This window comes from the organism of the source record quoted next, unplaced genomic scaffold (genome assembly GCF_019419815.1).
Source record: "Pyrus x bretschneideri cultivar Hongxiangsu unplaced genomic scaffold, Pyrus_bretschneideri_v1 Contig23, whole genome shotgun sequence".
NCBI lineage: Eukaryota > Viridiplantae > Streptophyta > Magnoliopsida > Rosales > Rosaceae > Pyrus > Pyrus x bretschneideri.
The window spans coordinates 939,833-962,038 of NW_025999535.1; the positions used below are offsets into that span (position 1 = coordinate 939,833).

General features: G+C 35.7%; 1 protein-coding gene and 1 pseudogene across 1 annotated transcript; both read left to right on the plus strand.

Moving 5' to 3' along the window:
• Window positions 1-2,265: 2,265 nt before the first annotated feature.
• LOC125478045 lies at window positions 2,266-4,137 on the plus strand (annotated as a pseudogene).
• Window positions 4,138-10,993: 6,856 nt separating this feature from the next.
• On the plus strand, window positions 10,994-18,186 carry LOC125477937 (cullin-1-like). Its single transcript, XM_048585455.1, has 20 exons — window positions 10,994-11,187; window positions 11,820-11,990; window positions 12,099-12,198; window positions 12,322-12,507; window positions 12,635-12,682; window positions 12,762-12,965; window positions 13,043-13,120; window positions 13,656-13,745; window positions 13,833-13,913; window positions 14,000-14,059; window positions 15,199-15,228; window positions 15,310-15,396; window positions 15,478-15,627; window positions 15,755-15,810; window positions 16,115-16,217; window positions 16,711-16,872; window positions 16,959-17,102; window positions 17,215-17,433; window positions 17,519-17,686; window positions 17,827-18,186. The coding sequence occupies exons 2-20, from the start codon at window positions 11,860-11,862 to the stop codon at window positions 17,926-17,928; spliced, it is 2,199 nt and encodes a 732-aa protein (XP_048441412.1). The 5' UTR covers window positions 10,994-11,187; window positions 11,820-11,859; the 3' UTR covers window positions 17,929-18,186.
• Window positions 18,187-22,206: the final 4,020 nt, after the last annotated feature.

The following is a 22,206-nucleotide window of genomic DNA, read 5'->3' on the forward strand; positions in this document are numbered from 1 at the left end:
CACTTGGAAGGCTTCTTGTTGTCAGCCAAACCATGTTGCTTGTCAACAAATATAGATAATCTGATGAGTGCTATTGAGAATCTTTGTCGAGTGTTGTCAACACAACCTACTGAGATATGTCTAGCAAACATTACATTAAGCATTTGGTGGGCACAAAAATGACCCATACCAAACATTCGAAGGGTTTCCAAAAGACCTTCACATCCGTGTTTTTTGGCCTCCAGTTGGTTATAAGACCACCTTGGTCCCAATGACATCCGCTCTTGTGTAGAATGTTAGTTCTTTCAATTGATGTTGTGTCAATATTGTTGAAAATGTATTAATAATATGTTGATACTTTTTGTTGGCGATTAAAATGATATTATAAGACATATCGATATTACATTCTTTAATAAAGGATGAACTTTTGTCCATAGCCGGATTATATATGATATCTCTACTTCTAAAATAATCTCTCATCGAAAGTGCTTCCGCTGTTTAGTGATAACCATTTGATCTTTTTCGATTATCTTTGAATGTTTTCGTTGTTAGGTTTTGTGTGCATATATGAGTAGGATTCTCTCATCTTCAAATCTTCTCACTTCTCCTCCTTTCTCTTTCATTTTCTTTTTATCTCGATCAACACAAGATGTTGACGTAACTTAATTACGATCCTTCAAAATCATACTTCGTATATATCGTTTTTGCCTTTTGATTTACAGAAACGACGTATACTGCTGGCAATCACAATAATTGTTAACTATTAGCTGTTTGTATTCTTTTCCATAGTAAAAGCTGCTTGGCCTGCTCTAGAATTAGACGAAGGGAAGGCATTTTATTTAGTGTAATTGTATAATATGCACTACGCATTTGAAAATTCGACTCGTGAAAATCATTTTCTTTGTCTGGAATTTTCTTTTTTTAATTTTAATTTTTCTGCATCCTTAAATTGATTGCTTGCATGAGAATATGAGGACTTCTATCGAACGGATTCACTGCTACCCGACATCCCGATTCAAAAATATAATGTCTTTTTGAATAAGTTTTTCTTTATATGATATTATATTATTGACATAAAATGTCACGGAGTACAATAATAGTTAACCTGTTACATCCAAGTTGTTTTCCTGAAGACGATCCAAAACCCCCATCTAAAAGTTCATTGAAAGCACAAACGCACAACGGCAATGGCCCAGAGCAAAGGAAGTTGCCAATTGCCTGTTGTCTTTTCTAACTCAATTACTTTTACTTTACACACCACCAAACTTTGTACAATTGTTGTTCTTGAATATTGCAGGAGGACATGTTCACTGTGAACAACGCAGCTTTTTCCGGATCAAAAAACTGTAGAGGGCAGCTTTAAGTCCAGTGGATTCTAGCACTTGCTGGATCAAAATAATTATATGACATGAATGTATACAGCTGGTTACAAGATAGATGTTCCTTCGTATCGTATAGCTCAATCTAGATTAGTCCAAAAATAGTGACGAACATTTGTAACTTTGCTTTCTAGATTACTCACTTGAATCTTTATTCCTATCTCTCTCTCGTTACATGACTTGAAAGTATGCACCTGATTATAAGAAGAATCTCCTCGAGTGCATACACGCTTGTCCATTTGTTACTAGAATCTTCATTCATAGCTCTTCTTCCTGGATTACTTGCAAGGAACTTCTAGGCCTATGAAGTTCTGAGCAGCATCCTTTTGAGGGTAGGTAAGCTTAGGGCCAATCCGAGTCAATTATATCAGTGGCTGTAAAAGTCGAGTACAAATCCTTTTCAGATCTAAAAAAACGGAGTCTAAGGATCAAATGATTCGAACCGTTGAAATTTGATCAAACAGCTACAATTATTATAACTTTTAAAGATGCCCTTATTTGTAACCGTTAGATCAAATTTTAACAGTTCAGATTATTTAATCATTAGGATCCGTTTTAGATCCGGAGAAGATCTGTACTCATAAAAGTCGATGATTAAATCCTTGAAAAAGAATAAAGACCGTCCGATTTTATTTATAATAGCAAAAGATGCAATACAAAGCTGATCATCCATCAAAAGGTTCTCATCCCTCCTCACGGGCAGAGATTAGATTGACATCTGGAACTGTATGTTGTGGGTCAATGGATGTCACTGAGCCGGACTATCTATCATATGAAAAAGTTAAAATGAATATCCATAAGTGATTGATTTGATATATTCCTATACAATGATATTTTCATTTGCCGATTTATAATCATATCGTTAAAAAATGCATATTAGTGCGTGATTGTTTTGCAATCAAGCCTTCTGCGTGACCTTCATAACCTTCAGATAAAAATATGAAATTTAATCAGTAAGCTTGTGAGTTTGTGAAGTTGAATTCAGTTGGTTGAGATGTAGTGGGGTCTTCATGGGAGGGTCACGTGAGTTTGATGACGTGTCAGATCTGCAGTGGTCCATTGGTGTGTGGAAGTTGACGTGGCATCCAGACCATGGCCAAACCAAATGCTTTCTTCCCACTCTTTAAACCTCAGCACACATTCCCTCAAAGCTCCCCACCTTCCTTATTCCCACTTCATCAGTCTCTCTCTCTCTCTCTCTCTCTCTCTCATCAATGGCAACAAAACCAGCTGAAGAAGCTCCTGGAACCTTAAAATACCAGGTAATTAGTACAATATTTTTGTCCTTTTTCTCATTATTTTTCAAGTTTTTTTCATCACAAATTATAAGTTGATCATCTCCTCCGTTCTGCAGACATGGGTTTTGAAAGTCTCAATCCACTGTGAAGGATGCAGGAAGAAGGTCAAGAAAGTCCTTCAAAACATCGAAGGCACGTTTATACATTCTCCTTCACTTCTCCGCTCGTTCCTCTGACCATGCGTTTTTTTTTTCGTTATACTTTTCTTTTATCTCTGGCACAAAGTTTAAAAATTAAACACGAAATGGTATCAAACGTATCGTAAAACGAAATGGTATCAAACGTTTCGTGATATTTTGTCTGGTTGCGGCGCATGTGTTCACTCGTATGCGTTCGTGTTTTGATTAATTGACATGATCAGGGGTTTACACGACGGAGATTGATTCGCAGCAGCACAAGGTGACTGTGACGGGCAACGTGGAGGCGGAGACCCTACTGAAGAAGCTGTGGAAGTCAGGGAAGCATGCTGAGCTTTGGCCAGAAGTTAAGAAAGCGAAAAAGTCCGGGAAATCAAAGAATAATAGTAATAACAATGAGAAGCAGCCTGAAGATCATAACCATGAACAAGATGGTGATCATGATCAACCGGATAAAACCGACGGCGGTGATGATGCTGACGACGGCGGTGAGTCCGACGCAGAGGGTGGCGAGAGTAATGAAGCTGGTGGAGAAAGTGGTATTAGTCCTACTGTTGGTGCTGGTGGTGGAAATAGTGCAAGTACTGGGGCCAAAAAGAAGAAAAAGAAGAAGAAGAAGAAAGCGCAAAATGGTAATTCCCCCACTGGCGGCGGTGCCAACCTCGGCGAGAAAATTTTGGACATGATCCGCCTCCTGCGGGCAGTATTGAGCCGTATATGGCCGGTGGGCCAGACATGACTCAGCCGATGGCCTCCATGAATCTTGGCCCACCAGTTCGGCATACGTACCCCGGCCCGTACCCAACATCAATGTACTATCCACCTCCAACGTACGGGCTAAGTTACAATACGGCGTACCCTAACAGTACAAGTACCTCATACTTTGCTCCTGATCCCATGCATACCACTACGTATTCTCAGCCGGGCATGTCCCTTTTCCTCTGCCGTCCTATTCTATCGATAATGATGATGATAAGTTCGTTGACGATGAAAATGGAAGTGGGTGCTACGTTATGTGAAGATTATTATTACGAGCGGTGTACGTAGAAGTAGCGTATATATACTTAGTATGTACGGTGTGTACTTGGGGGAGGAAGGGAGGATAATTTTGATGTACTTACAGTTCAAAGGGTAAAAGTATGGGAAATAAAAGGGGTTGTAATATGAAGCTTAGCTTTATTTACTAAGTTTGGTTTTGCGTAAGAAGGCCAATAGCTTAATGTTTGGTTATTTGTAGGACCTAAATCCTTCTTTTCACTCAGCCTGATGTGTAAAGTAGATTTTTGCTTTATGAAATCTTTGTTTCTATGGCAATGATAAGCTTTTTCAAGTTGTAATTAGAAATTCTGAGTGCATGATATTCGTCTTTTTAGTTCAAACTCATAGTAAGACTAGATTAGGATTTCAGCAACTTGTTATATTTTATTTGAAGGGGAACATCATGTAGCAATAACAGATCGATATATTTTGACATATTATGAACACCTTGTTGATTCAATAACAATAATTCGTCAGTTTAAAATATGGTAACAAATAAAACGCAAAGGTATAATTCTTAATCAAAATGCATGGTAGCTATCTTCCATGTCTCTTTAATTAGTTAATGTGACAACAAATTAGATGGTTCCAACAATTTGATTTGGTATGTAATGCTTTAGAAAAAGCAACATGCATATCTCCGTCTTTTGGTTAGAAATTAAAGTGTTTATGTAGATAGTACAGATTTTTATTTCTGTTATGCGTGTGATGGATGTAGATGTACATATATATTGTAGTATAATACGAGTCTCCGGCCCACTCACTTTGGATTGATAGCTATCGTGTTCCTGTGTGGTTGTCTTAAGCTTTTTATCTCTTTATTCTTTTGAGTCGCACAACAGGGCAAAAGATTTAAGCATGCATGGCATGGGGACCAAAGACCAAATATCTAACAAATAAACATAATCTAGAGGATATCCAGCATAGAATAAATTGATATCCCTCTCAACTCATGGTGCAATTTGCTCAACCAAAATAATCCTAAGTTGACCAAGGTTTAATGAGAAATGATTTCTAAATGTGATCCAATATTTTAGTAAATAAGATATTGAGTTTCCATACATGTATTCCTAGTTCAAAATTCTCTCCTCTTCTAAATTATTGTAAGATTTTTATTGTCGAGTGTATATTGTGGGACCTTTTGAACGAACATAAATGAAAGTCTGGCCATAGTGATCCGTAAGTTTTGGGCTATTTAACAAACGATATTATTTATATTAAGGGTTAGTGGATGGGTTTAGCCTCACATTAGGCTAGCAATAATGTGGTTCAAATTCGCTTTTGACGAAAATCAGCGATAATCGAATTTAAGACCTCTCATTTGTAAGGAAAGAGAATATCACTAGCTCGTAGTACTAAGTGGTCTCGTGCTATTAAGAACTCAAAAGATTAAAGGCTAGTCGAGGATAAGAGGCCGTTGACTCCCAAGAACTTTTATCAACGCTTTCTTAATTTGGTTCAAGGGAGAACCTTAAAAATATATGCCCAATGTCTCTGTGATTAGTGATCACTTTATCAGGCCATCTGTGTACATAGTTCGAATCCCAACCTTGAGCTTGAGGGAGACTTCATCGCATGCAATCGGAAGTGAAGATAATAGTTGACGTTGTTTTAATATTGATTACTATTCATAAGTTGCATGCATCATTACTAAAAGTTCTTGTTCACTTCGGATGTAAAGATTGAATGATATGATCTTTTCGGCTGCCTTTAGATGAATCTTTCTGTTTTTTTTTCATCAAATGATATGATCTCTTTGATCTCTTCGGCCCCCGCTAGTCGAATATTTCTGTTTTTTCATCAAAACCCTAAGTCCCCCACCACCAAAAACAAAACATGCACGAAGAAAGAAAAATGATGGAATATATTTGAAGGTGTTGGTGTTAAGAGTGAAACGTATGTGGACGACAATTGCTGCTTTATTCATTATAAAGATGAGAAGGAATGATATATAAAAGAGAATATGCAAATAAATTCTATATACTATGTTTTCATAAGATATTATTCATATGTTACACCAAATTATATACACATATCTTATACATCAAACATGAAAATGATTTGCTAGAATGTATAACTCAGTTGGTTAAGACTTAAGAGCATTCATCTTTGCATTAACAGTTATGTGTTTGATTTTTCCTTCCCAAAAATATCTAATATATATACACAAACGTTGTACAAGAAAAACATAAAAATTTATATGGGCTTGTTTAGAAGTACTACTCCATAAAACGCTTTTGCTCACTAGCGTTTTTTGTAGGAAACACTTTTCAATAGTGCTTTTATAGAAAAACAGTTTGTTGTTTAACTAGCAACTAAATAGGTGCTTTTACTCTTTACATAAGTGCTTTTGATATAGCTTAAACCTGGTGTTTTATTTTTATGTGGACACTAAAGCTTGATGGTATAATAATAGCATCACTAACAAATGGTAGGCTGAGGCATTCATTGGAAGAGAAATTCTAACAGGTTGACAGCAACACTAGTGCTAATTACAGCCACCCAATCGTTTATATTTTGTGGGATATGTGCAGGTTTTATGTATATTAGATGGCATATTTTCTAAAAAGTTGGGGACCCTTGGCCTCCCGAGGTCACAATTGTATAGCAAGTAGTTTTCCACAATTTGCCCAATCGGATAATGAATTTTGATTCTTGACCTAGCCAACCGACCATAAAGGGCAAAGATCTAGAGCACCACTATTTGGCTAAGCCAGCCCTCGTCGAACGATTCTTATGTCCGGACCCCCGCATACCGTATCATACTTTATTCGAGTGAGATTAGTTTGAGACGGGTGAGACCAAATACAAGCCACTAACTATTGCAAAAAATAATTGGAAGAAGAAAAGGAAGTACATGTTTCTAATATGGACACTGTTTAAAATATTTGTGGTGCTGGAAATACGAACAGTGTTTATGATATTGATATAGATGGAATTACCGATATGCAACTTTATGGAAGATCGATAAATTATCGATATCAATTTCGGTTGCCTTCAATAGACGTTATGGAAATTTGCAATGGGAGGTGTATATCAACTAATTCAGACTTAGAGAAAATTAGAGAAAATTTTCACCAATAAAATTCAAAAGTTCGAAATATGTAGTGGGTTTTAGCAAAATTTATGTACTGAATGAGTAATATCATCGATATTAGTTGAATTTCCTATGTCTTACTAATATAGGATGAAGTTTGCATTTCACCCCCTTTCCATTTCAATCCTTAATTTTTTGGATATTCGAAGGAAATATCGATAATTTTGTGGATATTTTAAACACTGAATATGAACCGAATCCAAAAGGGCAAAATTGTAAACCTAAAAAGAAAAACGGAAAATGGTAAAATTGTAATCAGATCAGTCCGGTAAAATTGGAATAAGTGACCCGACCCAGTGAAAAAAGCAAGTGTTCTACATCTGACCCAAACAAAATTCTGAAGCCCGTTTGAAAGAGTGGGCAGTATTCCGAGTTTGGCATGGTCTGGAGGAGTGCATTCTGATGTCTAGGCCCACTAGCTTCGGCCCGTAAGCCCAATAGCCAATATCAGCTTTTTTATTTATTTTATTTATTCAACAACTGTTGCCCATAAGAATTGAACTTGGCCAATGACTTTTAGCTCAAATAGTAAAAGAGCATTAATGTCTGTTTTCGAGGTTTTAAATTTGATTTTTTTACTCCAATATCGCTTGTGTAAACAAATTAAAAATAAAAAAAATCGAATTCAAAACTTCTCGCAAAGTGAAAACTTACTAGAGTAGGCTCAATTTGATGGCACTAAATATGCTAAAACAATTGGATAAGATACAAGAGGTGTGGATAGGCAGAGCAAGCTCATTTGGTGCTATAAGAGCATCTTCAAGAGAGATGTCAAATCCTAGGTGCAGACGCCACTTAGCATATTTGATATAAAAAACTCTTCCAACCAAAGTGTTATTTGCTGACCAAATTTGAAGCCTTTGTGATTAGGAGTCAAGTTTGACATCAAGGTCAAATTTATTTTTGATTAGTTTAATGGTTGGCCTCTTATTCCACAAGCATTTCAGCCAATAATAATTTTATTTCAACCATTTTTTAAATAAATACAACCATTTAAAGCTTTACACTACTAAAAAAAAAAATTGATAATTTGGTTAAAGAAATATAAAATTTGATATAAGATTTCAGATTACCACATCAACTATCAATTATAATATAACTTTTATAATTTGACATTTTGATTAAAAATGTTGTAAGTGTCATTTTATGCCCAGAAAGATCCTCGCCGGATCCTCTCTCAATTTATGCCCAAAATCTTCCCACTATTTCTTTCCACCATTTCATCATGAGAGTTTGATGTGAGCACATCCGCCAAACGTGGATTGTCTTTAGCACACTGAGTGGTAAAGCATCTTAGTTTGACAGCTCACCATGAACGTTTTGCTCATGTGGAATCTAACTTTGTTAAAAAGTCTATTCGGATTTGAAGGCGGCATATCTTTCAAATTCTTTTCACAACATGAATGGGAGTTTTATATGACATCACTTCAATTTATTTCGAAGAAAAATACTTGCTATTTTACGTATTTGGAGTCATTCTTAATGCAGTATAACTCGTTAAAAAACATGTAACTCAAGTGGTTAAACATATTTATTTTTGAACTTGAGATTCTAAATTTGATTCCCCTTCCTAGTATCACTTGTATGAAAAGCATAAGAATCGAACTCGAGACATCTAACAAAGTAGAGATTGTTTGGGGTTGCTATGTTTTTTTTTTTCTTTCAAAAACTGCTTCTCCTGTGTCTTGAGAATAAACATATGTGAATAAAAGCAGGTAAGTGTTTGGTGAACTATAGTGATAAAAGTACTTTTAGCAAAAAAAATAAAAATAAAAAAATATTGGGGGTAAAATGGTCAATATGAAAGTATCATTGGTATTGTTCACTTGCCTCCAATAAGGAAAAAAAAGGATTTTTTTAGAAACATGTGTAGAGCTACTTATATTTTTTGCTGTTTTGGACCCGTGATTTTATAAAAAATACTTATTTTTTTCATTTATTAAAAATAACTAAGGCTCCAACTTGCTTTTAAAAAATTTTAAGCACCCCAAACCAATCTTAGTTTGATAGCTCCCCCATCAACATTTTGTTCCTTTTGATTTGAAACATTTGGAATCTACGTATCAGGTAAAAGCCAATTCGGAGTTGATAGGGGCATCTTACAAAAAAAATTCACCCAAAACACTTGATTTCTTACATGTTCGGGTCATTCCAATAGGCAAATTACATTTAACACGTGCTCAATATTTGTTTTCGTAATTTACAATCAATCATAATCTGGTGGATTTAACATTCGAACTTTGAGAGATTTTTGTGTTAAAGTACAAGTTTTTAATTGAAATAGAGTGCGATGTAAGACATTTCGTCAAACACTTGGTGAGTTTGTTGTCGTCAGCCAAATCGTGTTGCACACATGTCAACATATACGAAATCATGCCGAAGCAATCTGATGAGTGATATCGGAAGAATTTATTGAGTGCAGTTAAGGCAACCTACTGATATATGTCTAACAAACATTACATCAAACACTTGGTAGATAGAAAAAATCTGTACCAAATATCCTAAGGGTTCTTTAAAATACTTTAAAATGCATATTTTCGAGACTCAAGTTGTTCCGGACCACAATATACATCTGCCACTAATCACAATAACATATGTATAAAACAATCACTTACAAATATATATTAAAAAAAAAAGTATTTGTATGTAACTTGTAATTTTCCAGCTATCAACAGTGTCATGCTCCCCCACCTGCACAATTTGTTACTATTAAACATCTCCTCGCCTTCCAAAAATAATGAATATTGTACAATTATACTAGTCTAGTTGGGTCACCACTTCAATAATTCACAGCATAGAGATCCTTTCTCGATCTTTTTCACTAAAATCATCGAATTAAGTGATTCGAACTTTTAAAATTTCATTCAACGGTCCACCTGTTTTGATTTTTAAAAAATTATAATAATTTTTTATTATGGGATAAAATTTCAAAAATCCGAATCACTTGATTCAGTGATCATGATGGAAGAGATGATCTCTTTCCCTTTTATTTGGACCCCAAAATACAAAATCATGATCTTTTTAATTATCTAACCCACGTGATGACGTGACAATAGTGGGCACGTCAGCATGTTCCTACCATATTGTCTTCTATAAAAACCAAGGCAAGGCCATAGGCAATTCTAATCTTACCCTCTTGGCCAAGCAACAAACACATACACTACCTACAAGAATGAAGACCCAAAACATCTGTGGGGAGAGTTCTCTGTGTGAAGAACCGACGAGGGGTTTCCGGGAGACGCTCCGCCAGGGTTATCAGGCCGCTGTGGTGGTTATGTATAGGCATGGAGCTCAGAATAATGGTAGGGGTCTTTTGGTTCCCAAAACAATTGAGAGAAGGTGGAGCTACCCTGCAGAAGACCCCATTAGAACTCTCATATTCTTGGGGTCTTGGGGCCACACCTAGACTTTGAATACTTGTTATAAACCATGTCAAATATGATGTAGAATTTGGGGTGTGGATCAAAATTTCTTGAAATTTGAAAACATGTATGATATACTATTAGTGAAGTATAATTTACGTGTGATTAAATAATGATCATATAGATTTGACTCTTCTGCTTCAATATCACTTGTATAAAAAAAAAATAAAAAAAAATTAAACTCGAAACTTCTCACAAGGTAAAAAACCAAAAATCACTAAACTAAAGCTCAAGTTGATGGCACTAGATGACAAAAACAATTGGATAAGATAAGAGAGGAGATGTGGATGGGCAACCAAAGGTCATGTGGTGCTATAAGGCCCTCGAATAAGGATCTTCTTTGTGAAGATCCTGGAGATCTTCAAATTATGTATGTTCATCGTACATCGTATGATCAGTTTTTGTCAGGTATTGTTTATGTTTAATTTTAAATAAAAATATTTAAAATGATTCATGATTGCACGATATACGATGAACGAACATGATTTGTTGATTCTCAGGATCCTCACAAATAGGATCCGGAGAGGATCCTCGTTCTAAGGCCCTCCACTAGCGTATCAAGTGTGTTGTAGGTTTTTTTTTTTTTTTTTTTTTTTTTTTTTTTTTTTGAAACCGTGTTGTAGGTATTTGTGTAGAATGGTCATCTCCCCTTTAGGGACGGTAGGTGCCTTGCACGTAATTATCACCGAAGAGTAAATCTCCCACTATTTTCCTCTCCGCGATTTCCAGGGATTGGATTTGTGGATTTTCCCTAGCTCTCCCCGCTCTCCGTCCGACGCTCTCTCTCTCTCTCTCTCTGCGATTTGGGTTTCCCGTCGTTTCGAATTCTTTGCGAAGGTACAATCTTTCTTCCTCCGCAACTTCTTCCCATTGTTTCGAATATTGTAAGCCCGTACGCAGCGGCAGTCCTGTTGTTCTTCGTCTGCTTCGATTCTACGGTTTCCTTGTTGTTCTTCGCTGTGTAATACTGCTTTCGTGCTTGTTTGTGGTATAGGATTATGGGTTTTGTTTCTATTTTTTTTCAGCGATCTGTTTGTTCTTAGGGGTTTATTTGGTTGGCATTGTTTATATGTTCTGTGCGGGATAATGATTCCCAATTTTTGTTTGTTTATTATCTATCTAGGGGTTTCCCGTGTCATCACTTGTTCATCATCTATTTAGTGTTGTTTGTTAATGATTTAATCTGGGGTTGTTCTCCATGACTTTAATGGCATTGCTATACTGCTTTGTTTACCATGGTTTGTTCGTCGTTACTTATTGGCGCCATACATTTTTCGGTTGATGTTATGGAATATATGGTTGTTATATATTTGCCAATCATTTGGCATGACTATTGGGGGTTACTCTGTAATCATTTTCAAATTATAACACGAATGTACTTGCACATAAACAGTATGTGTGCTCGAATGTACAAGTGGGCTATATGGTTAACCTTTTGTTGTGTTTTTTTTTGCTCTCTATGTTGATAGAATTGTAGTGGGAGGGTAACGAAACTTTTGTTTCAAACAAATGGAGCGCAAAGTTATTGAGTTGGATCAAGGATGGGACTGTATGCAGAAAGGGATCACGAAGCTGAAGAAGATCCTAGAGGGGTTATCGGAGCCTCAGTTCAACTCAGAAGAATATATGATGCTTTACACGTATCCTTTAGTTGTTTTGTATATATTTTTTAAACGCTTTGTGTTTCTTTTATTTGCTCCTTGTTGGTGCGTTTTCCGAGGTGAACCTTTCCTTAACTTTAAGTACAGAACCATCCATAAAATGTGTACTCAAAAGCCCCCCAATGATTACTCTCAGCAGCTATATGACAAATATCGGGAGGCATTTGAGGAATACATTACTTCAACGGTGAGGGTCGAGGAACATCCTGAGATGTTTGCTTATGGTTTCTTTCTCCTGATCATTAACTAAAGCGACATTCTTTCATTATTTTCTGAACTTCAAAGTCTTATTTGGTTGTTCATCTATTAGGTACTGCCTGCTCTTAGAGAGAAGCACGATGAGTTTATGCTGCGGGAGCTTGTTAAAAGATGGGCAAACCATAAACTAATGGTTAGGTGGCTATCACGCTTCTTTCACTACCTTGATCGTTACTTCATTGCAAGAAGGTCACTTCCTGCACTAAACGAAGTTGGACTAACCTGCTTTCGTGATTTGGTTAGTTATTGGATCATTTATATGTTTATACATACTTTATGCAAAAATACCTACTCGCCTTTATATGCTTTGTTGTTTTTCGAAAGGGGATTCAGTAATCTCAAATGTATTTAATATGTAACCTCAGGTTTATCGGGAGGTCAATGCTAATGCCAGAGTTGCTGTTATTGGTCTTGTAAGTTTATTGCTTCATGATCAAGTCTATGTTTATGTATATGTATCCTGGTCATGATGAATGTTGTATGACGAATCAGATTGATAAAGAACGTGAGGGAGAGCAGATTGATAGAGCACTATTGAAGAATGTGGTAGATATATTTGTTGAAATTGGAATGGGTGAAATGGAGTCTTATGAAGAGGACTTTGAAGCACACTTTCTACTAGATAGTGGTGAATATTATTCTCGTAAAGCAGCAAATTGGATTTTGACAGATACTTGTCCGGAGTACATGTTGAAGGCAAGTTTTCATGTGTTCAAACAGCGTGTGGATTTTCAGTGTAGTTTTTGTCTAACACCTCTTGTGGAATTATACAGGCAGAGGAATGCTTGAAAAGGGAGAAAGAGAGAGTTAATAACTACCTTCATTCAAGCAGTGAACAAAAGCTTGTGGAGGTTAGTTAATGTGTAATACTACATTTTGAGAATCCAGTTAGTAGATAGTATGTGTGTATATTGGTAGCTGTGTGGTAGCTGTGATATAGAAAGGGTTTGTGTGCGTTGCTATTTGTGTGCCCCTGTATATTATAGGATCTTCCGTGAATGTTGGAAATAAGTGAATTTTTCAGAGGAATCTTATGAAACCCGTGGGCCAATTGTTGATATTTGAATCATTTAGAGGTGTGTTAGCATTAATGCATTAGGAGTTTATAGGATGTACCATTCGAGAAAATCTATCAACATTGTGCAACATGGAATGTGGCAAGGAACATACTGATGCATTACATAATGCATAAAAGGTTTAAAAACAACCTGATACATTGGACGTGGTATGATTTGCCTAATGTTGTGACCCTGCTTCTATAATTGAAAAGGTGGTGTAAACAGTTTTGGTTTGATAATTTGTATTATTTTTAATCTCATTTGTCTTGTATCATGATGTTGTTTTCTTTCAAGTTCTTCTAAATTATAGTTGTACTCTTGCCTGTAGAAAGTGCAACATGAGTTGTTGGTGGTTTATGCTACTCAACTGCTTGAGAAGGAGGGTTCTGGATGTCGTGCTTTGCTGAGATTGGATAAGGTATCTTGTTGCCTGGCAGTTTATGATCCTGTTGGCAATCTATCTTCTATTGTATTTCTAAGACTATGTCTGCTTGTCTGTGTCTAGGCGGACGATCTTTCTAGGATATTTACACTTTACAACAAAATACCTAAAGGCTTGGACCCTGTTAGTCTTGTATTTAAACAGGTTAGTTTGTTTTTTGTTTGTGTTCTTCCTATCTCCTTCAGATGCTCATTTATTACAATAGTACTAACATACTTGATGGTTTGCAGCATATTACTTCTGAAGGTACAGCCTTGGTTCAACAGGCTGATGATGCTGCAGCTAACCAGGTTCAGTATCTTCTCGTGTTTAGGGTTTGCTGCAAAAAAGTATCTCGTTGTGTTTATGCTGAAAGTGACATATCACTAGTGTCTTGGTGTTATTGCTGCCATATATTTATCCTGAAAGATATATTGAACTTAAGTATAGGTGTAATTGCTGGATATGTTTTGGATCTATTTACATTTATTCTGCTTACCGTTCTATGTATGCATGCTGGAGTGTAATTGCCAATCACTAAAATTCCTGCGTGTTGCCTCTATTTGATGCGTCTCGTAGATGTCTTTGAAGTCATTGGCCCCATATCTTGGCTACTTCAAAAAATTAGGTTGCAAGTGTGATGTGTGAACAATAACTAGGTGTTTGCATAGTATATGTATTTTATTACAGTCAAGGGTCCTAATTAAAAGTGATTTGGAGGCTTTTAATCAATAAATGACATGAATGATGACGTAGATTATGATTAATAGTAAAACACTAATCTAAAAAACCTTATAAAATAAGACTGAAAATAAATGTGAAATCTGGAAGAGAGGGAATAATGTGAGAGGGAGGCACATAGGCTTGTTTCTCTGCATTTTTTAATTAGTACCCTTGGATGTTATAAATCTAAAGATTGAAAAAAAGTGTAAAAATACTATCGAAATGTTTGTCCCTTGATCCTAACCCACATATATACACATATATGAAACTTGCTTTTGTACTAACATGTTTTTTCATTGTATAATTACAACTTATGATTTGAGTAAGTGATGTTTGAATTGATGTTATTGCATGGTTGCTTGATGCACATTTAATTACTCATCTTGAAGCTTTGACTCAAATGCTTATTAAGTTCAAATGGATCATGGCATTATATGTGCTAATCTATTGAGGCAGAAGAGAATAAAATGTTGCAGGAATGGGATGATTGTTTTAAGTCGACTTTATTTATTTTTGGCTAGAAACTTAATGTCCTGACAGTAAGCTGTCCTTTCTTGAATGCTTGTTGACTATGTTGTGCCAAGGGCTCTTTATCAGTGGTATTATTTGATTCTGTATTATGTGTGCATTGGTGAATCCAATTAAGCATCCGGGGAGTGAACTAAATACGTGTTAATCCTGCTTTTTATGATTATGGTGTTAATTTGTATCGAAATTGCTTCTGCAGGCTTCAGGTGGAGCTGGTACACAGGAACAGGTAACTAATTTAATCTCTATTATTTGATAATTTTGGCAGTGATTGGCAGTCCGTGGTTGACGTATCTTTTGTGGTTTTCAGGCTCTTATAAAAAACATAATTGAGCTGCATGACAAGTATATGAAATATGTTGATGAAAGCTTTCAGAACCACACACTCTTTCACAAGGTTAGTGTTGCAGAATTCGTGTTATTTACATTGGTCCTGTTACATTATTTAAAAGGTCCCTTTCTATTGTTTGTTTAATAGGCGTTGAAAGAGGCTTTTGAGGTATTTTGCAATAAATCCGTTTTTGGGAGTTCAAGTGCTGAATTACTTGCTGGATTCTGTGATAATATCCTCAAGAAGGGTGGCAGTGATAAATTGAGTGATGAGGCTATAGAAGAAACGCTTGAGAAGGTATTATTTTATATAGGGTTTTTCATATTATGAATTTTCATTTATTGTTGGTGATGTGTTTGGTAATTCTTATCGAACTCATTTGGTCTTTTGATTAATTTTAAGATTGTCTTTTAACTTTCTTCAGGTTGTTAAGCTGCTTGCTTATATCAGTGACAAAGACCTTTATGCAGAATTCTACAGGTAAATCTATTATTTTTCCTCTCAGTTTATACCATATGTGGTTTTGTGTGTCTTACAATTTAAGTTCTTGTCAGATACTTTCCAGTTAGTGTTTTAACAAGGCATTTACCAGTTACTATGTGAAAACCCATTGGTTAGTAGTACAAAGTCTTGGGTCATATAAGTGATATGAGTTCTTTTAGCCAGTGGGTCAGCAGACAACATGGTAAATGATCATGAAGAGCTAACAGTGTCTTTGTACTTCAACATATATGTGTGTGCGTGTCGGCTCAGTAGACAATAAGTAATTGTTTTCAATACACAGGAAAAAACTAGCCTGTCGGTTACATTTTGATCACGAAGGAAGTATTCTGACAAAGCTGGAGCAGCAATATGGTGGACAGTTTACGTCAAAAATGGAGGGAATGGTGAGTGGGCCTGTTTTCTTCACTGGGAATGTTTCTGACTGTTACTCTACCATTAATAGAGATGGTTCCCCCCTTTTTTTTTTTTTTTTTTTTTTCCTGTCAAACTATGGTTAATTTCGTATGGAAATGTTTATATATCGAGCAAGAGAGTTAAAAACCAAATTGGGGAACAAGCCTTTCCAGTGTCTACAAAGTAAGCTACCGGTTACCGGGTCACTTCATTACAATTACGTGCAACATAAGAAAACATGATATACTCCAATTATCTAGCTATCTGATGCACATCCTGCAAGTACTCTCATTATCTTCCTCCGTTTCCAGAGATATTTGTCCTTGAGATCAAAGGGTATTTTTAATACTAGGATTGACATAAGTTGGATTGGAAAATTATTTTTATTGATCATATTTGAAGTAGAAAATTGTTTCTATTGACCTATGCTGAAATATGAACTTACCTATTGACCTGAATTAAATTTCCTATATTATCTTTCAGGTCACAGATTTGACAATAGCTCGAGACAACCAGAAAGGGTTTGAGGAATATCTTCAAAGTAACCCTGCTGTAAATCCTGGGATGGACTTGACAGTCACTGTACTTACAACTGGCTACTGGCCAAGTTATAAATCGTTTGATCTTAACCTTCCTGAAGAGATGGTAATATTTAGTTTGTTGAAGTTAGCACATGTTCCCAATTGCGGAGTACCTGATGCCCATATGTTTGTTATATATTTGTGTTCCAGGTTAAGTGTGTTGAAGTTTTCAAGTCATTCTATGAAACAAAAACAAAACACCGGAAACTTACATGGATTTACTCATTGGGCACGTGCGATGTTACTGGCAAGTTTGACACCAGACCCATTGAATTGGTCGTGTCAACCTATCAGGTTACTGCACTACTTTGCTTAATTTATTTTGGCCGTTGGCAGAATGTCACCTTTTCAAGATTGTATTCGAGTATGGGGACTATATTTTGTTGCCTTTTTTTTCTTTTCACAGGCTGCTCTCTTGCTCCTCTTCAACAGTGCTGATAAATTGAGCTATTCAGAAATACTGACTCAGTTGAACCTTACTCATGACGACTTGGTTAGATTGCTTCATTCGCTCTCGTGTGCCAAGTACAAGATTCTCACCAAGCAGCCAATTACAAAGACCATCTCAACGAATGACAGCTTTGAATTCAACAAGAAGTTCACAGATGAAATGAGAAGAATTAAGGTCTGAGATCCCTATACTTTTTTCCACTTCATTCTTGTTCTGAGAGTTGAAGATTAATTAACGTGTGCTGTTTTGTTATACTTAGATTCCTCTCCCACCCGTGGACGAAAGGAAGAAGGTGATTGAAGATGTTGACAAAGACCGGAGATATGCCATTGATGCTGCTATTGTTAGGATCATGAAGAGTCGAAAGGTTTTGGGTCATCAACAATTAGTCAAGGAGTGCGTTGAGCAGCTGGGAAAAATGTTCAAGGTACTACATTATGTTTGTCATTGAATGCAATTTTCAATTTACGTTCGTGTTCTCATATCCATATCTATATATATTCCGCGTTTCTCTGTTCCCGTTGAATCTGTACTGACAACGGTTATGGGCGGACTTGAAATGCGCAGCCGGACATCAAAGCAATTAAGAAGCGGATTGAAGATCTCATCACTCGGGACTACCTGGAGAGGGACAAGGAAAACCCCAACATGTTCAAGTATCTTGCCTGATTCGGTTGCGTGGGTATTTACTAGGGACTAGTTGAAAACCCTAATCAGAAAGCTCGAACCATAGTTTCTTCTTCTTCTTCCGACCTGAGAGCCGAGAGATCTGCTGTAAATTGTGTGCAGCTCTTTTAGAAATGCTAGGATTTTGGAAGGAGTGGAAGATTTTTGTGCAATCCGGTATTAACGCCATTTTTGTGCAAGTGACCCATACCCCTACCATTATTACTACTATTTATTAATGGCAAATATTATTAAGATTTTTGTGTTCGTGGTTGCTTAACGAGGTTTCCAAGTCTAAACCAGTGTACTGCTATACGTTTTCAAGAATTGTAAACCGCTATATATTATGAATTCATATTTTCTTATGTCTTTTTTTGAAAATGCTATTAAAATGATTGAAAGTGTTTTTTATGGAATTGATTTTGGATTTCAAAAACATTTAAGTGTTTTTAGAAAGAAGTATTATATATGTATTTCTCGTAAGAAGCACTTAAAGTGAAAAAAGTGTTTTCATTTATTTTAAATAACTTCGAAATGAATCCTTATTATAATTGGAAGAAGTGATTTTCAAACTTTTTTTCCTTCCTTACACGTAACAACACGTTTATTTACAACATTTGAATTATAAAATTTGATATAAGATTTCAGATTACCACATCAACTATCAATTATAATATAACTTTTATAATTTGACATTTTGATTAAAAATGTTGTGAGTGTCATTTTATGCCCAGAAAGATCCCCGCCGGATCCTCTCTCAATTTATGCCCCAAAACTTCCCACTGTTTCTTTCCACCATTTCATCATGAGAGTTTGAGGTGAGCACATCCGCCAAACGTGGATTGTCTTTAGCACACTGAGTGGTAAAGCATCTTAGTTTGACAGCTCACCATGAACGTTTTGCTCATGTGGAATCTAACTTTGTTAAAAAGTCTATTCGGATTTGAAAGCGGCATATCTTTCAAATTCTTTTCACAACATGAATTGGAGTTTTATATGACATCACTTCAATTTATTTCGAAGAAAAATACTTGCTATTTTACGTATTTGGAGTCATTCTTAACGCAATATAACTCGTTAAAAAAAAAAAAGTAACTCAAGTGGTTAAGCGTATTTATTTTTGAACTTGAGATTTTAAATTTGATTCCCCTTCCTAATATCACTTGTATGAAAATCATAAGAATCGAACTCGAGACATCTAACAAAGTAGAGAATATTTGGGGTTGCTATTATTATTTTTTTTTTTTTTTTTTCAAAACTGCTTCTCCTGTGTCTTGAGAATAAATATATGTGAATACAAGCAGGTAAGTGTTTGGTGGACTATAGTGATAAAAGTACTTTTAGAAAAAAAAAAAATTGGGGTTAAAATGGTCAATATGAAAGCGTCATTGGTATTGTTCACTTACCTCCAATAAGGAAAAAAAATTAAAAAAAAGGTTTAGAAGCATGTGTAGAGCTACTTATGCTTTCTTCTGTTTTGGACCCGTGATTTTATAAAAAATACTTACTTTTTTCATTTATTAAAAATAACTAAGGCTCCAACTTGCTTTTAAAAAATTTTAAGCACCCAAAATCAATCTTAGTTTGATAGCTTCCCCATCAACATTTTGTTCCCTTTGATTTGAAACATTTGGAATCTACGTATGGGGTAAAAGCCAATTCGGAGTTGACAGGGGCATCTTACAAAAGAAATTCACCCAAAACACTTGGTTTCTTACATGTTCGGGTCATTCCAATAGGCAAATTACATTTAACACGTGCTCAATATTTGTTTTCGTAATTTACAGTCAATCATAATCTGGTGGATTTAACATTCGAACTTTGAGAGATTTTTGTGTTAAAGTACAAGTTTTTAATTGAAATAGAGTGCGATGTAAGACATTTCGTCAAACACTTGGTGAGTTTGTTGTCGTCAGCCAAATCGTGTTGCACACATGTCAACATATACGAAATCATGCCGAAGCAATCTGATGAGTGATATCGGAAGAATTTATTGAGTGCAGTTAAGGCAACCTACTGATATATGTCTAACAAACATTACATCAAACACTTGGTAGACAGAAAAAATCTGTACCAAATATCCTAAGGGTTCTTTAAAATACTTTAAAATGCATATTTTCGAGACTCAAGTTGTTCCGGACCACAATATACATCTGCCACTAATCACAATAACATATGTATAAAACAATAACTTACAAATATATATTAAAAAAAAAAAAAAGTATCTGTATGTAACTTGTAATTTTCCAGCTATCAACAGTGTCATGCTCCCCCACCTGCACAATTTGTTACTATTAAACATCTCCTCGCCTTCCAAAAATAATGAATATTGTACAATTATACTAGTCTAGTTGGGTCACCACTTCAATAATTCACAGCATAGAGATCCTTTCTCGATCTTTTTCACTAAGATCATCGAATTAAGTGATTCGAACTTTTAAAATTTCATTCAACGGTCCACCTGTTTTGATTTTTTTAAAAATTATAATAATTTTTTATCATGGAATAAAATTTCAAAAATCCGAATCACTTGATTCAGTGATCATGGTGGAAGAGATGATCTCTTCCCCTTTTATTTGGACCCCAAAATACAAAATCATGAACTTTTTAATTATGTAACCCACGTGATGACGTGACAATAGTGGCCACGTCAGCATATTCCTACCATATTGTTCTTCTATAAAAACCAAGGCAAGGCCATAGGCAATTCTAATCTTACCCTCTTGGCCAAGCAACAAACACATACACTACCTACAAGAATGAAGACCCAAAACATCTGTGGGGAGAGTTCTCTGTGTGAAGAACCGACGAGGGGTTTCCGGGAGACGCTCCGCCAGGGTTATCAGGCCGCTGTGGTGGTTATGTATAGGCATGGAGCTCAGAATAATGGTAGGGGTCTTTTGGTTCCCAAAACAATTGAGAGAAGGTGGAGCTACCCTGCAGAAGACCCCATTAGAACTCTCATATTCTTGGGGTCTTGGGGCCACACCTAGACTTTGAATACTTGTTATAAACCATGTCAAATATGATGTAGAATTTGGGGTGTGGATCAAAATTTCTTCAAATTTGAAAACATGTATGATATACTATTAGTGAAGTATAATTTACGTGTGATTAAATAATGATCATATGGATTTGACTCTTCTGCTTCAATATCACTTGTATAAAAAATAAAAAAAAATAAAAAAAATAAACTCGAAACCTCTCACAAGGTAAAAAAAACAAAAAGTCACTAAACTAAAGCTCAACTTGATGGCACTAGATGACAAAAACAATTGGATAAGATAAGAGAGGAGATGTGGATGGGCAACCAAAGGTCATGTGGTGCTATAAGGCCCTCGAATAAGGATCTTCTTTGTGAAGATCATGAAGATCTTCAAATCATGTATGTTTATCGTACATCGTATAATCAGTTTTCATCAGGTACTGTTTATGTTTAATTTTAAATAAAAATATTTAAAATGATTTATGATCGCACGATGTACGATGAACGAATATGATTTGTTGATTCTCAAGATCCTCACAAATAGGATCCGGAGAGGATCCTCATTCTAAGGCCCTCCACTAGTGTATTAAGTGTGTTGTAGGTATTTGTGTAGAATGGTCATCTCCCCCTTAGGGAGGGTAGGTGCCTTGCACGTAATTATCACCGAAGAGTAAATCTCGTCTAATCATTTTTCATTTGAAAAAAAAAAAAAATCAAATTTAAGTTACCTAATTTCTATCGATAAGTATCACACGAAATTAAACTACTGTGTAAAATCAAAGAGTTAATTCACACTGAGCAGTAATGTGTCTTAGTTCGACAGCTCCCCATCAAAGTTTTGCTCATTTCGAATCTAAGTTTGTTAAAAAATGTATTCAGATTTGAAAGGGGCATATCTTTCAAATTCTTTGCACAATATAACTAGTTGAGGAGCATGTAACTCAAGTAGTTAAGCGTATTTACTCTTGAACCCGAGATTCTAAGTTTAACTCCCCGCCCGAACATCGGTTGTATGAAAAAACATAAGAATTGAACTCAAAACGATTCTAAAAAAATAGTGACCGAATATCACTAAATTAGGTCATGAAATGCCCCTCCCTTTCCCACTCATTTCTTTCCACCATTTCATCTTGTGAGTTGGAAGTGAACATACCAGCTATAAGTGGAATATCTTAACACAGTGAGTAAAGCATCTTCAGGTTGATAGCTTCCCATCAACATTTTGCTCCTTTTGATTTGAAACCTTTGGAATCTAAGTATTCGGATGTGAAAGGGGCATCTTACAAATTTTTAGC